At 42.0% G+C, this 14,645-nt stretch overlaps 1 protein-coding gene across 2 annotated transcripts; it reads right to left on the reverse strand.

The window, feature by feature from the left end:
- Positions 1–1,197: 1,197 nt before the first annotated feature.
- Positions 1,198–3,567, reverse strand: npy (neuropeptide Y). Of its 2 annotated transcripts, none has more exons than XM_030411289.1 (4): positions 3,404–3,567; positions 2,965–3,152; positions 1,622–1,711; positions 1,198–1,541 (listed from the first exon to the last, which is right to left on the reverse strand). In XM_030411289.1, exons 2-4 carry the CDS (start codon positions 3,150–3,152, stop codon positions 1,520–1,522), a joined length of 300 nt encoding a protein of 99 aa, XP_030267149.1. In that variant the 5' UTR covers positions 3,404–3,567; the 3' UTR covers positions 1,198–1,519. The 2 variants fall into 2 exon arrangements, with proteins under 2 accessions (XP_030267149.1, XP_030267148.1); XM_030411288.1 differs by having other exon boundaries at positions 1,198–1,544.
- Positions 3,568–14,645: the final 11,078 nt, after the last annotated feature.

Raw genomic sequence — 14,645 nt, forward strand, 5'->3', positions numbered from 1 at the left:
AGCGGAGGTACGGCTCTCCCTCACTGAGTACATTGTAGCTTATAGTATTTTCTTCCATCATAATTCACACCCGTCCATTCATATAAACAGGCTCCAATGTTGGCTAATGATAGATGCGTCATGTGGGCCAGAGAAGATTCGGCTGAACTACAGGCTGTAATCTCATATATAAATATATCTATCTATCTATCTATCTATCCATATATATATATATATATATATATATATATATATATATATATATATATATATATATATATATATATATGTACTTGTTTGGACAACAAATACATGAATGCTACATGTAGCCGTGTTGATGCTAACACCAAAAGAGATTTTAATTTCAAAATGGCCGCTCACTTCCAGGTAAAGGTGATATTAAATGGTACATGCTAATGCTAGTATCCCACTAGCTACTTACTACTTAATGTGACGGTTAGCAGCAGCTGTGCTAATACAACCAATGTGACTTTCACATTTCACTGCTAACTGTTCATTTGCTTCCTGCATCAGTCTATGACGTCACACGTTCCACAGTGACCTCATTCAAAGAGACTATTCAGTTCTTGGTTCTCTGTCCGTCAGTGCAGCTGTTATTTCGCTTTTAACAGAAGTTCCAGTCTTTGGATGAGGTTCCACCTGCACAGGACCGCAGAGGACTCGCCTCTGGGTTGTCTCGGTTCCGTTGCAGATTGTGATCTGAGCTCTGTGGGCTCATTTCAGTGTCAGGTTGAATAACCTCATAAAGCTCCTGGAAATGTCATTTCTCCCTTCATTTAGTTTTGAGAGCAGCACTTATCCTAATGGCCACCAGAGAGCGCCATTAGCTGCCCAATTGGCAGCTTCAAATGTATGTTTTACTGACCATGTAAGTTACTGTACCGTTTATGATTATTACACCCGGTTTAAATGTCCTGTCACGTGCTGTTGCCCCATTATAACAGAGGCATAGAACATAAGAGAATAAGAGAATAAGCTTGAGATGTTGGGTGAAGTCCTGATGTGAGCTGGGAGGCAGGGTGTGGCAGAACAGGTCCATACTTGATCTCATCATGATGGGAAGAAAACATGTGATGGTGAATGTTCAGGACTGATGTTCTGAACAGTCTGACAGCTGGATGGATCATTTTAAATAACACAATGTCAGCTGTTTCCCTGATCAACACTCTGACTGTTTCAAATCAAATGTCACCCAAATACATTTCTTCAAACAATGAATTCTTTAATAGCACAATTATACAATACAATCAACATGCCCTCCCCCCACTTTACTTTCACAGATGAGAACTCTGAATAAACTATTTACATGTTATGGCACATACTATAAGCAGTTGTGGCTGTAGCTGATGGCTCAGGAGGAGGGTTGAGTATACGTGGCAGCGCTTAGAGGTAAGAGGGGACGAGGCAGGGTGGTGGTCCGGTGGAGGGGAGCAGGTCTATGGAGCGGTGGCTGTGTAGAGGCCAGAATGTCAGCGGCAGCGGAGCAGTGGTGAGGTGGGAGCCAGCACTGATGACAGCATCACCACAATGAAGGGTCATATCTGCTGAGAGAGAGAGGGGAGAGGTCACGACCACAGCAACGACACGGACATCTGACACTCAGGTTTACGGACGCACAAACCTCGACTGTGGAAGGGTGTCTGTGCTTTCCTTCAGCAGCAGCTCTGAGACCAGCGTGTCCAGAATCTCAGGACTGGACCTCTTTCCATACCTGAGACACACACAGAGGCAGACACACAGGCAATCAAGAAAAAGGGAGAAATTAAAGGGCTGAGCAACAACTTGGACCTGGTGGGTTTCAAATGGAAAAAACCCATCACAGAGAGAAAGAGAGACCCTGCTGAACTGAGCACGGGGGAAATAATCATCTGAAGCTACGACTCTGCATGTCCTCATGTCAAATGTCCAATTATGAGCTCAGTGAAATCTGAACACAGCCAGACCGAGACCCTGCTGGGGCAGACAGGAGTTGCTTCACAGGTGGTTCTATTTCCTTTTTCTGTCCGTCTGATGATAAGCCGTGCCGGGGCGCCTGTCACCCCGGGTGGCTAAACACCTGCAGTGGCATCCGAGCCCCTGACATTCAGAAGAAAGCTGAAAGCGGCGGGTGATTTGACACGGCACGCTGGCCAAGAAAGTCATTTGTGCTCAGGTTTTTTTGCCACAGGTGGTAAACGGGCAGCGGGTGTTCCCAGCTTTGTAGCGAGGTGTGAGAAGCTGCAGCCACAACTGGACTGACAGCTCCGACAGAAACAAGTTTGGATCCGCTTATTTATGGATCTGCTTCTGCTCTGTGTGTCTGATGTCAAACTGTTGTGCTTTATACTCAGATCACTATGTCAAGAACACAACAGTCAAAGCCAAATGTTGAGGGAAGTTTCCTAGAAAGCTAAATGTTGTAGAAGCACATCACATTAAAGGGGCAGTACGTCATTTTAAAGAGGAAATTCAAACTCCAAAATTCCGATTCAAATTCAACCTGAGGTAATCATACAAATTCAGATTATTTTTTTCCTAACCCTAAATAAATAAATAAACAAGCTCCTCTGAAAGAAGAATAAGGTCCCGGAACACTGTTTGAAACTAGAAAGGTGGCAGGGTCCGCCACATACAGACAAAGCAAAACAGTATGGAATTATGTTTCCCCTTTTTCACTTTATTTAGTCATTAAAAATTAAGAAAGTTTGTTTATTTAATTTGTTTCGGCATCAGGATGGAGGATCTTTTCTCATCTGATTAAAATTTCTTCCCCAAAACTACAAAGTGCTCCTTTAAAGGCAAACACCTGGTGTGGAACCTGTGAGCTTCCAGACATCCTAATGAAATAATTCATCAAAATTAAAATGACACAATATTTAAAGCTGTGGGAGAAAATATAGTGAAAAGAGTCATTTCAAGACAGAACAGATCCGATGAACTCCAGCTCTGTTCCTGCAGAGAGGTGTAATTAGTTGGTCCGCCTACCTCTGTCTTGTTATAAGGTTGATGTAGTGTCTCAGGGCTGAGTAGTACTTGGCCAGCTCCTCCGCCGGAGCGTCCTCCCCGGGGTTCTCCGGTTTCACCGGGTATCCCTCCGTCAGCGCGCCCAGACAGAGCAGCGCCCACAGCAGGAACCCCAGAGTCCCCAGCCAGCTCACCAAGTTAGGATGCATCTGAGCGAGCACAGGGAAAACAGTTAGACCAGACACACCACTGGACACTTTCAATCCCCCTTTTCCGTTTTTAAATGATGTGTTACTTCTTATGAACTGAGGCTGATCAGCTTCAAAGCTACTCTGGAGTAAATGTATAATTGGAACCTCATAGATTTCAAATTACCGAATTAAAACCTGCAGAAAAGCATCACAAGTCATGCTTTGCATTAGTTCAGTGTGGTTTCAAGTCAAGAGATCGATGTACTTACATTTCCCAGAGGATCAGGGGAGAATTGCGCGCTGTCCTGTGGCGTCTCTTCTGCTCTTCTGGGCACTTGGTGCGCGCTCGGTTTTTATATCTGTGCGCGCAAGAGGCGCTGCAGAACAACGCGTCAGAGCTGCTCCGCTCAACACAATCTGCCTTTCTTCATGTGCACGTCACTGCTGATGCTGTCATGTGCGTGTTTATGAAAAAAAAAATCAGTTTCCATTAATTCAATTTGTTTTAAAGACGTAAAATAACGTAACCTAAAAATAGAGTGAGGAATAAGCCTTGTGTCCAATGGCACCAAGAGAGGGATTAGAGACAAAGTGTTGTTTTTTAAGAATCCATTTGTTACAATCATGAGGATAATCAACAATATAAACACATGGATTATTGCAGTAATAACATTATAGAAAGTATTAAAAGTTCACAACAGAGTCACTGGAGAGCATCTGTATTCCCTCTAGACGTAACACTGAACTGAAGCCACCGTGGTGTTAATGTAAAGAACATGTGTCTCAAACACACAGACACACATGCAGTTGTGTGTAAATACACACACACACACACACACACACACAAAAACACACACACACACACACACTTTTAAACGGTTGCATTCAGACACGCGCTGTCAAACAGACCGACACACAGGTGCTGAGTGGGATGTTTTGGTGTTTGTGAGGCGTCTCTATGAGCAAGAAGGTGATGAATTATTTCACAATCAAGTAGATATTCTTCTGCATGATGAGATCAATAATGCCATCTGAAGTCACAAAAGAATGGCAGTCATGCAACACTGTGGGCGAACTTCAAATGAGTCTCGTACAGACAAGCTCCTCAGCAAAAGAAGCTCCTGTGACGACGCCTCGGGTGATCTGGAATAAAAAGATCTCTAACAGACTCCAGTGCACATGAGCCCTTTCTTGACTTGCTGTTTTAGTGAATCAGTCCACTGATTTCATTTTGCGCTTCACTCCATCATATGGAAGGAGAGGCTGGGACACTCAATGTGAACAAAAGGCCTAAATGTGAATATCGAGATGCGTCAGTCAAAGAAGAGCCCAATCTCCAAGAAACCCACTTAATAAGAAAACCCAAATAGCACTTCAAGTGAATCTGTATCCTAAGTGCTTCATTTGCCTCCCATTCATAATCCTTTTGTACACCAGCTCGCAGCCATATAATCTATCAAAATCAGTATTCTTAAGCAGTGCTGCCTTTTAAGATGCTGCGGAGGATGTGTTAAGGGCTTTTTGTGTAACACAGGATGCTGAGAGGGGAGACGAGGAGCGAGACGCCAGTGAGGCAGCGAGGAGCACAAAGTCATGACCGAATCATGAAGCTCACAGGCAGGAATCAGAACTTCTAGTCCTCTTCAGGGGAAGCACACACACACACACACACACACACACACACACACACACACACCTTTCTTAAGCTTGAGCCTACATGTGAATGTTGAAGTGTCTGACATATGAAAGCAGCAGATGTTTAAGGCACGTAAACAGAGTTGAGAGGTCAGTTGGTGTTTGCTGTTGAAATAAGAAGCGACTGTAACCTCGACATGATCATTTAGGGGTGGATGCATCTTCCAAAACAGGTGACGTCTTAAGATCCGACCGAATGTGCCTCTGAATGCACAACTCATCGATCCTTGAAGCAGACGGGCTGAAGTCGTAGAAGCCATGTTGGGTGAAACTCATGTCCACTAAGAACAAACAACACAGAAGGATTCAGTCATGCAGGCTGCTTTGCGAGGCTTTGCTTATTCACAGAGGTGCATCGACTTAAACACATTTGTTAGTTTGTCAAACTGTGACTGGATGAAATGTGAATGGAAACTATGTGTCTGGAGAGTAAAGCAAATGTGGAAGTGCCTTAAACTTGCATTCTTTCTGACAGCCAACAGGGGGAGGCTCCACTGGCTGCAAGAACGAGTGATGAGAAAGCGGCCCTGCTCCTCACTTGATTTATATCCTCTGACAAGTTTATGTTCTCAATTGTAAGTTTCAAGTCTTATTTTCAAATAATGGTCTCAAAACTAACGAAAAAACAGTTTGTGCTTCATGGCCCGCCTCGTGATTAACAAGTCACTACCACAGTGTGTCTTCCAGTTTTCAGTCAGATCCATTTAAGATATCGTCCCCGGCCCATCCCCCTCAACCAACACGGTCACTTCTGATCCAAAAGACAAGATGGTGACAGCCGGAACACTTTAAAGGTGAAGTACACTTAATAATGTTAATAATAATAGATTTAATTTATATAGTGCCTTTCAGGGTACCCAAGGACACTTAACAAAGCGGAACAAACATATATGAAAACAAACAAAACAAAGAATAAATGGAGCGCCTGTCAGTCGGTACGGAGGGAACAGCCACACATCCGTCAATACCGCCGTCTGCACAATTCAATTCAATTCAATTCAATTCAAAACACTTTATTTGTCCCCAAGGGGCAATTTAAAAGGCATGAGGAGCAGCATCATTGAAAAGGACAAACAAATATCAATAACATAAAAACATGTAAAGTGCTGTAGTCAGCAGGGAACAGCACCCTCCGTCTAGATGTGAAGACGGCGACGGAGACCGGGGCGAAGTGACAGCAGAAGTCCAGGAGCTCCCGCGCTGAACACCCGCAGACCCCACCAGCAACGGCGGAGCAGCGACCATCCAACATCGCTGCAGGCCGGAGGAGACCACATCAGCAGAGGAGTGTGACAACGGAGCCAGGTGGTGAATAACCCCGAGGTTGTGGTGGAGGGAGGACCAGCGGCGCAGCGATGGACAGCCCACAGAACATCAAGTACGTCTCCTTATAAGTTAGCGTTGTTATGCTAACAGCTGATCAGCAGAGAAAGTGAGTCCATGGAGCCAATTCTTCAGGTGTGCAGGCTTCGAAGGTAGTAGCACAGCCTCAGAGCTTGTAAAGACAACTTGGCTTTCTTCTTTTAACAGAAAAAAGCAGTTTTGTCACGGATCGAGAAGCGGCGATATTCACGCCAGCGTCCTCTCGCATCCGGTTGCCATGGAGATGTTGGTTTAAATATGACTAGCTCATGTTAATTCGTAGCAATAATCAGGCAGGTTATGTTTGCTGTGTTCACCATCTTAGTTTACTGTGCTAACATGCTAATTTGCTAATCAGCACTTAACAAGAAGCTGAGGTTGAAGGGAATGTCTTTCATTTTGCATGAACAAATATACAGAATGTGTTTCAGATAAAAGTGAACACAAAAGTTTAAAGAATACATCAGAGGGAAAACAATCCAACCAATGAATGTCAAGACTTTTCATTCAAAACCGTTAATGTCAACCTCATGGAGACGGTGGAGGAAAGGTCAGTAGAGGACTAAAGGGACCATGAGTGTCCGAACAAACATTTGTGTCAATCCGCCCAGCTGGTATAGAAATACTGTATTTTACAGTATATGAGGGAAACATTGACCTGCTGGTGGCTCCTAAAAGAAAAGTGTGAGAGTCACCAAACGGATAGGATTCATCCCTTGGAGTACCTGAATGCCCGAACATGATTTCATTGCAATCAATCTAGTAGTTGTTGAGATATTTTAGTCTGGAGCAGAGTGGTGGACCGTCTGGCCGACCGTCATTACCAACAACCATTTCGTTAAAACCAAAGGGCTGAAAATTGGCTGATGAAACCTTGTTTGCCAGAATGCATCAATTTGAGTTAATCTCACAGCACTTTTGACCTCAGGTGGAACAAGATGCTCAAAACACAGTGGATGAATTCCAAAACAAGCATGTTTGTCATACAGTGGATTAAGAAAGATAAAGACAAATCCATGTCTTCAGGGATGCATGTTAACTTTTAACACAGCATGAATCCTTCACACAGCCTGCAAACAGTCAGAAAGAGAAGCTTAGTCGATAATACAGAAACACAGCTCTGCATTTAAGTGATGCGTCTGCTGAGAGGCTGAAACATTGGCAAATTTCATGAAAGGTAATACAAGTAACCCGACATTAGTAAATCACTACATTCATGATGTGACTATATGCATTTTACACACACGATGGGAGCCATCGTGTGTGTAAAATGCATGTAGTCACATCATGAATGTAGTGATTTAGTAATGTGCTCCACCTGTGCTGAAGGAGAAGGTGATCTCATGAGAAGACCAACAATGAATCTATCCTACAAACCAGGCAGGTTGTGGATCTAAAATATGATAAACCTCGTGCGTTGGTGCTGCAGAGCTCCGACTGTTAGCGAGGATCCCTCGTTACAATGAACCAATCAATGCTGGCACACTGTCACCCCAGTGTGGGATTTTAAATAGCACGCTGCATGTTGAGGCTTGATGTGGAGCACAACAGCGTCTGTGACTACTGTGACGGCTGTGTGTCCCGTCGTGGTGCCGATTCAGTTCTGTTAGAACCACTTAGCAGTGGAACATCAGCGCCCGCGTCATCCTGTGTTCGCACGTTTTTAATGCAGAAACGATGAAGCGAACACCGACATCCCTCTTTGATCAAGCTGTTAAAAATAGTCTACAGAGACGTATCATTATCACACTGGGAAACATGTTCTATCATTGCTATGTACATGTAGCCTCACATAGACCATCCTGGTGCTCAATCGTACAACTAATGTGTATTCATCCACTGCTGAAAATAGTCCCCAACAATCTAGTTTACATCGTCAGGAGGAACAAGTGAGCTGGGGGACGAGCGTTAAACACTATGTAGAGAAGTCAGAGATAATTTAGAGATAAACTAATGCAGCCAGTTTTGTAATTTGCCAGTCGTATCATTTAAAGTAGATAATAGTCGGCTCAAAATATGAAAACAACTGTAATAAAAGTGCATTTATATGATGTTCTCTCCCTAAGATGTATTTTGTGCTTATTTGCAGCCGTATTCTCATTCAGGCTATCACTGCACATACAGTGGATTCGTCCATGCTTAGGGCAGTATCAGTCTCCGTCGGTACTCTATTCATTAAATATTTACATCATGTTCTATAATTAAAATTGCTCTGACAACCATGTCAGATTTGGGAAGAAATCTGCTGGATTTCTGGAAGAGGACGCTGCTCTTCCAGCTCAGGGGGAGACGAATGGCCACGTCACAGGGCGAACGGGGTTCAGAGAGAATACGGTCGTTTAATTTGATCAACATCAGCACTAATAATATCAGTTCTGTTGGAGAGATAGCTACCAATCATCTCCAACACAGCCCACTAATTGGACAAATCAAAACATCCACATTAATGTAATAATGACATATTGCTGCTGAAACAGTAGCACCTTTGCTGTACGGGAGAATTTCTTGCAACTCAGAAATCATTTCTGTGGAGAACGATTCATTTAGAAGGCAAGCTGTTTAAATGCAAATCGGTTTTCCTCTCCTCCCATCAGCCTCCTGCTTTGGAGAAATTCTCTTCCATGATTTGTCAAAATGAAAAGCCCTTTAATTTTCTCTTGCTGTGAATCACATTTTTCAAATTTACACTGTGTACAACCTTAAGAGCAAACACTGTATCTGCTCAAACAGGAGGTCGGCTGCAAACGCACTGAGAGGACGAATGGAAAAGAAAAGGCGACGTCTTGCAAAGCTTTGGTGCTTTCCAGGCTATTACACCACTTTTACACACACATCTGACATCTAAATTGCTGCTTTTGGGTTCACTATTGTGCTACGGTGACAATGTGTTACTTCTGGTAAGCAAGCACTACTATTACTTAGATAGAGCACCGGCAGCAATCTCGGGTACGTGGGCTGCAGCTACAAACTGAAGGTGACTCCAGCCCTAATATTAGGCACATATCTGCAATGTTTGTCATTGATTAGATTTAATATTAGAATTAAAGACTTTTGTTGCATTGGCATTGGATTGTATTACTTCTTCAATGTAATTTGCATAAATAACTGTACATTAATTGGTTTGTTTTCACAGAACTGGTCCACTTCCACCAGAAGGATCATTTCTGTGATCCACTTCTCTGAGCTGTAAGCTATCAACACTTCAGAGCAGCATCTCCCCCAAATGTTTCCTCTTTGTTCTGGCGCTGACATGAATTGACAGCCTTTGCAAGCAATTACTGAACCATATAACATCTCGGAGAACACACGCTTTTCTCCACTTCAGTCCAAAGTACAATAGTGACAACTGCTCAATGAGAAAATAACAATAAATTAAGTCCTTTGTTGTTCTCGCACTTGTTCTATTGCTCTCATTAAGCCCCCACTGCTTCCAGAGTCAACACTATCAAATCAGTGTTTTAATTCACCTGTCTGTACCTCTCCTCTGTGTGTGTGTGTGTGTGTGTGTGTGTGTGTGTGTGTGTGTTGTCTGTCTACCTGCATGTGTGTGTAACTGTGTCTCTGCCACATCTGCTCCTGAGGTGAAAGCAGCACAAACGTCACGTCAGGAGAGACATTCAATAAGATCGTTTGACTGACAGATGAACAGAAGGTCAAGCCGCCAAGCTGTGGCAGGTCGGCGTGGCTCAGGTGTGCAGGTACGAGTCCTGAACCTTGATATTAGAAAACCTGATGAAAGTTGTAACGACGTCAAAGGGCGTTAAACTTAGTTCAATACCTGCTGCGACCTGTGTGAGACCAGCGTGGTCTGGATGTGTCACGGTAATGTCGGGTTGACTGTGTGTTAGTTGAACCTTGGTGACATTAAACATAAACAAACATTAAATTAGATTCTAATCAAGCTTATGATGTTGATATGATTAGACTTGATTTGATTAGATAAACCTGATAAACAACATTTGAATAAATATAAGTGTTATTTATCAGCATCACTACAACGCCTCTGAGTCCACATTCTGTTTTAAATTATCTATATTTCTTACAATAGGATGCATTCTTTCTGTATTTCTTTTTCAAAGTAATCTAAATTGAGAACATTTTAAAGGAGACCTACGCGTTTTTGTTTTTTCATCCTTTCCTTCAGTGTTTTAGGTTCCTGTGATTGTAAAAGATCTTCAAAGTTGAAAAGGTCAAAGTCCGCACCAGCTGAAGCTCCTTTCTCCCACAGAAAACAGTGCTCCTGAAACGCCTCATCAGTAGTCCCGCCTTTAAGTCCGCGACTTTGTGACATCACGTCACCGTGTCAGATATTCGCATAATTAATGGATAGTTGCTTCTTTGGCACAAAACAATAAATGTAGCACAGCTGCTCAGGTGTTGTTAGTGATGCTGGCTCAGGTGTGTGTGAGCCGACCAATTAGAGCAGACCGGTTGTTCAAGAGGAGGCCTTTAAAGAGACAGGAGCTGAAACAGACGGAGGGGGAACACAAAGCTGCAGCACTGAACAGTATGAGAACATTAAAGCATGTAAACCTATTTCAGTAGTGACCCAGAATAAAATGAAGAACCTGAAATTAAACATATTTTGTCTCCTTTCAGCCGATCACCTCTTCAGGCAAATCAATTACATAAGATTATCCTTAGAGGTTGAGACTGAATACATCAGTTCTGATATAAATAGCAGGCCCTAATCTACAGTATGAAATATGAAGAGAAAAAAATACACATTCTCAAACAGCCTCTGATGTCTGGATATGAGAACAACATGCAGCACAGATGAAGGATGTCACAATGCACACATCCCCTGTACTGCTGTATTTCAGTATTTTAATATATTTAATATAATAATACTTCTGAAAGCACTTTTTCAGCCATTTAGCGACCTGTATGTCTGACGGGTAAGTGTGATCAGCACCGGTGTAGCCGGTTTAAATACATTAGGAGCATTTTAGACACCGTGCTAGATGCAGGCTTCGCCGACGAGGAGCCTGTTAATGGAGGGGAAATGAAGGATTTCAGCAGGCTGGCTAATGCATTAGGAAGAGGCTGAAAGCGTCAGTTCCCAAAGTGTTGCATTCATGAAAGAACACAGTTTTACACATGACTGTCAATCAGCCATTGACTGTATCCACATACTTATCCTGCAAAATTTTTCAGATTTAATGTTATCGTTAAGGTCGCTGGTAGAAGGTGAGTAATGCTGAACTTCTCTAAACGAGCAGTTACACACAAGGACGTGGAGAACGCTACATTCCTACACTGAAGCAGCAACTACAGCTACGTTCTTATAACAACTGTGACATTACTGTTATTAATAGCTCTAATGTATCCTGTGTATTAATGCTTGACGGATCAGTGATTGCATTGTTTGACTCTTTAAGGGTAAAAAATGAGGCTGAGCCTTGAGACAGGAAGGATAATTAACTCTAATGTGCTGCAGATTTATGACTGTGTTTTCTCTTTAGCATTGATATTATATCCAGGCTACAATTATTAAAATGTCCGTTTTGGGAAATATTCTTTTTGCTTTTTTGCTGAGAATTAAATGAGAGGATCAGTGACTCTCACAGCTGTCAGTAAGACGTAAAGCTTCAGCCAGCAGTCGGTTTGCTAACTTAGCATAAAGACTGGAAAGAAGGAAACAGCTTCCTTGGCTCCGTCCAAAAGTACCAAAATCTGCCAACCAGCACAGCTAAAGCTCACTCAATAACGTGTCACGTCTTGTTTGTGTAGTGAAGGGGCTCTTTTTCACCGTGTGCTCAGAGAGTGTAAAAGAAAATTTTAGAGATGGTGAAATGGCAAAGCCCGTGAAAATATAAAATTACCCTCTACCAAGAGAAACTGTTCCAACTTGAGCAAGAAATGCATGCAAATTCCAAAGGTTTTATGAAACTGCTTGTATAAGTTTACAAATATGGACAAAGGAGGAAATAAGAAAAAGAATCTTAGCTGCTCAGAGTCTGAGCTGAACAAAATGCAGAGACAGACAGGTGAGTTTTAGAGCCACACCTATAATGTTTTTTGGGAGGGAAGGTGCCAATCACGATATTGAGGAGATGACAGAGGCAGGATATTTGACAGTTTGTCGTCCTCTGTTTACTTTATTGTCCTAAATGATATATGTGCACTGAAACAGTGAAGTCTGCCGTGAAATAATCATTTCAAATGAAGTATCTTATTCTGCATTCTGCTAAAAAGAAGTTTCAATATTAGCGCATATAAATGCAGATATCAATATATCTGTGATGGGACAATGTTGATGATATCAGCCAAGCTATAGCTTTGGTCAGAGCCAGAGTATCCAACTTTAATGTTAATGTATTTTGAAGTATCTACATCTAACATGCACAACATTTCTTAAAATGAGGCCCAGCTTTCACTTGTGAAATATCTCAAGGCTCCTCATGTTTGACACTAACTCCTTTTGATCCACTGAGTCAAAACCCAGATGAGTGTGACCGCAGTAAATGTGAAGTGTAGTTGAGTCTTCGCTGGTAGTTAAGGGATACATCTGATTGGTGAGTGCATCATCGGCTGTTTTGCCATGTTTTACATTCATGTTGTTAATAGATCATTTTGCAACTCAATTAAAAGTGTCCCTTGACAATAACCGTCACACATATATACATATTTTTTCCCATAAAAGGTCCCATTAGGGAAACCGGAAGGGTAGTGAGTTCATCTCTCTATCAAAACATGGAGGCCGCGTGGCTCTGCGTGTCACTGGTTAATTAACAATATGACAACTTGTAAACCTTTTTCAAAGGATTCATAGCTAAATGGTTCTGATAACATATCTCTTTTTAAACAAGAATGAGTAGCACTATGTCCTTCCTGTCAGATATTCAGCATGTGTGCATTTGTTTAAGGTTATACAGTATACACTCCATTAACGTGTGTATAAGTTTGAGTGGGTGTGTAGTCCTGCATGTGTTTAAACACACGTGTTAGTCAAACATTACTATTGATTTAACCGAACAATGCAACATCCCTCTCCGTTCGTTATCAGTGTGCTTTGTGAAAAAGCTAAATCCATTTCTCACGACGCACTCTCCATCCACCTCCCAGAGCCGGTCGACACAGGAGGGGATCGAATCAGAGCCTCTGTGAAGTCCCTGCACTGTCAATTTCCCACTGTTTCTACCACAAAAGAGACGCAACACACACACACACACACATCCAATGTGTCAAAGTCATACGCAGGATTGTGCTTCACTTTAAGGACATTGTGATGGGTTTTTTTGTTCTTCTTAGAAACAGAACAAGCTGTATTTTGTTCTGTATTTTGAGATCTGCCCTAAATGGAATAACAAGCTGATGCTTCAGATAATGAAGGAGGGGGGACACTGGGAGGAGAGGGAGCTGCCAGGAATTATGAAAATATGAGTTTATGACAGAGAGCTGTTAAGGCCTTAGACCTTATGTAATTCAGTAGATGCCACATACAAAGGTATACAAACTAAAAAAAACAAATGTAGGATACATATTGTTACTGTGGGATCAATCATGTTTTATATGGATGTCCCCTCAGAAATCTGATTATGGTATGATGAAGTAGATCTAAAAATAAACCCTCAGAAAATACCTTCATGTCATTCAGATATTGACTTTTAACTTTTTAACCCTTTTTTTCAGAAAGTAATACCATGCTGTAGGGATGATGTATATTTATAGGCTAACTGGGAATTTAGCATCGCCCTGGTTCCCTCATCGAAGAGTCTGTGGGACATTTTCTTGGGATGTTGGATTATTGTTGAAAATAAGCTCTGTGGCGAACACAAGTTTATGATACTTTTGAAATTCTTTTGTTTCTGTTTTGCAAGATAATCATCACAAGTGACGCTATAAAAGAGGCTATAAAGGAAGTTACCTACAACACTTTACTATACGCTTTTTGTATGTAACTTGCAGTTGATTTGTTGGTCAGCGTGATGATGTTTGATGTCCCTGAAAGATCTCTGCAGTCTCTTTCAGCCACCTGTTAGCTTAAATGCTTTTTGATATATATGTGGGATATTTACAGAAAGTTTTTTTTATGGCATAGAAGAAAGTGTGTAAATCTTAAAACCCTGTTCAAAAAACAGGTTTGAGACAAGGGACCGGGAAGAGGAAAAACACTAACTTATTTCCAGGTTTTAGTAATGATACAAGGTGGAAAACTTAAACAGTTTGCTAAAAGATGCTCAAATGCTCCAAATCGCTGAGAGGCACTGAAGCAGGTGATTAATATCAGTGTGAAGGGGTGAAGAAGGGATAGATGCACAACTTAACACTTGGATGGATTGGAGGCTAACAGATGTATTGGGACATTTGTTCCTATCCTTCTTTTTTAGCATTGTGGAACTTCTATTTTAAGATGTTTTTTTTCCAGGTGATAGCTTGAAATGATTTGTCGTTACCTGTCAGTCTATTGTGTCTCTCTGTGCCGCAGAGTTTTTGTTACCTCTCTCTGTC

The sequence above is a fragment of the Sparus aurata genome, chromosome 3 (genome assembly GCF_900880675.1).
Source record: "Sparus aurata chromosome 3, fSpaAur1.1, whole genome shotgun sequence".
Lineage (NCBI taxonomy): Eukaryota > Metazoa > Chordata > Actinopteri > Spariformes > Sparidae > Sparus > Sparus aurata.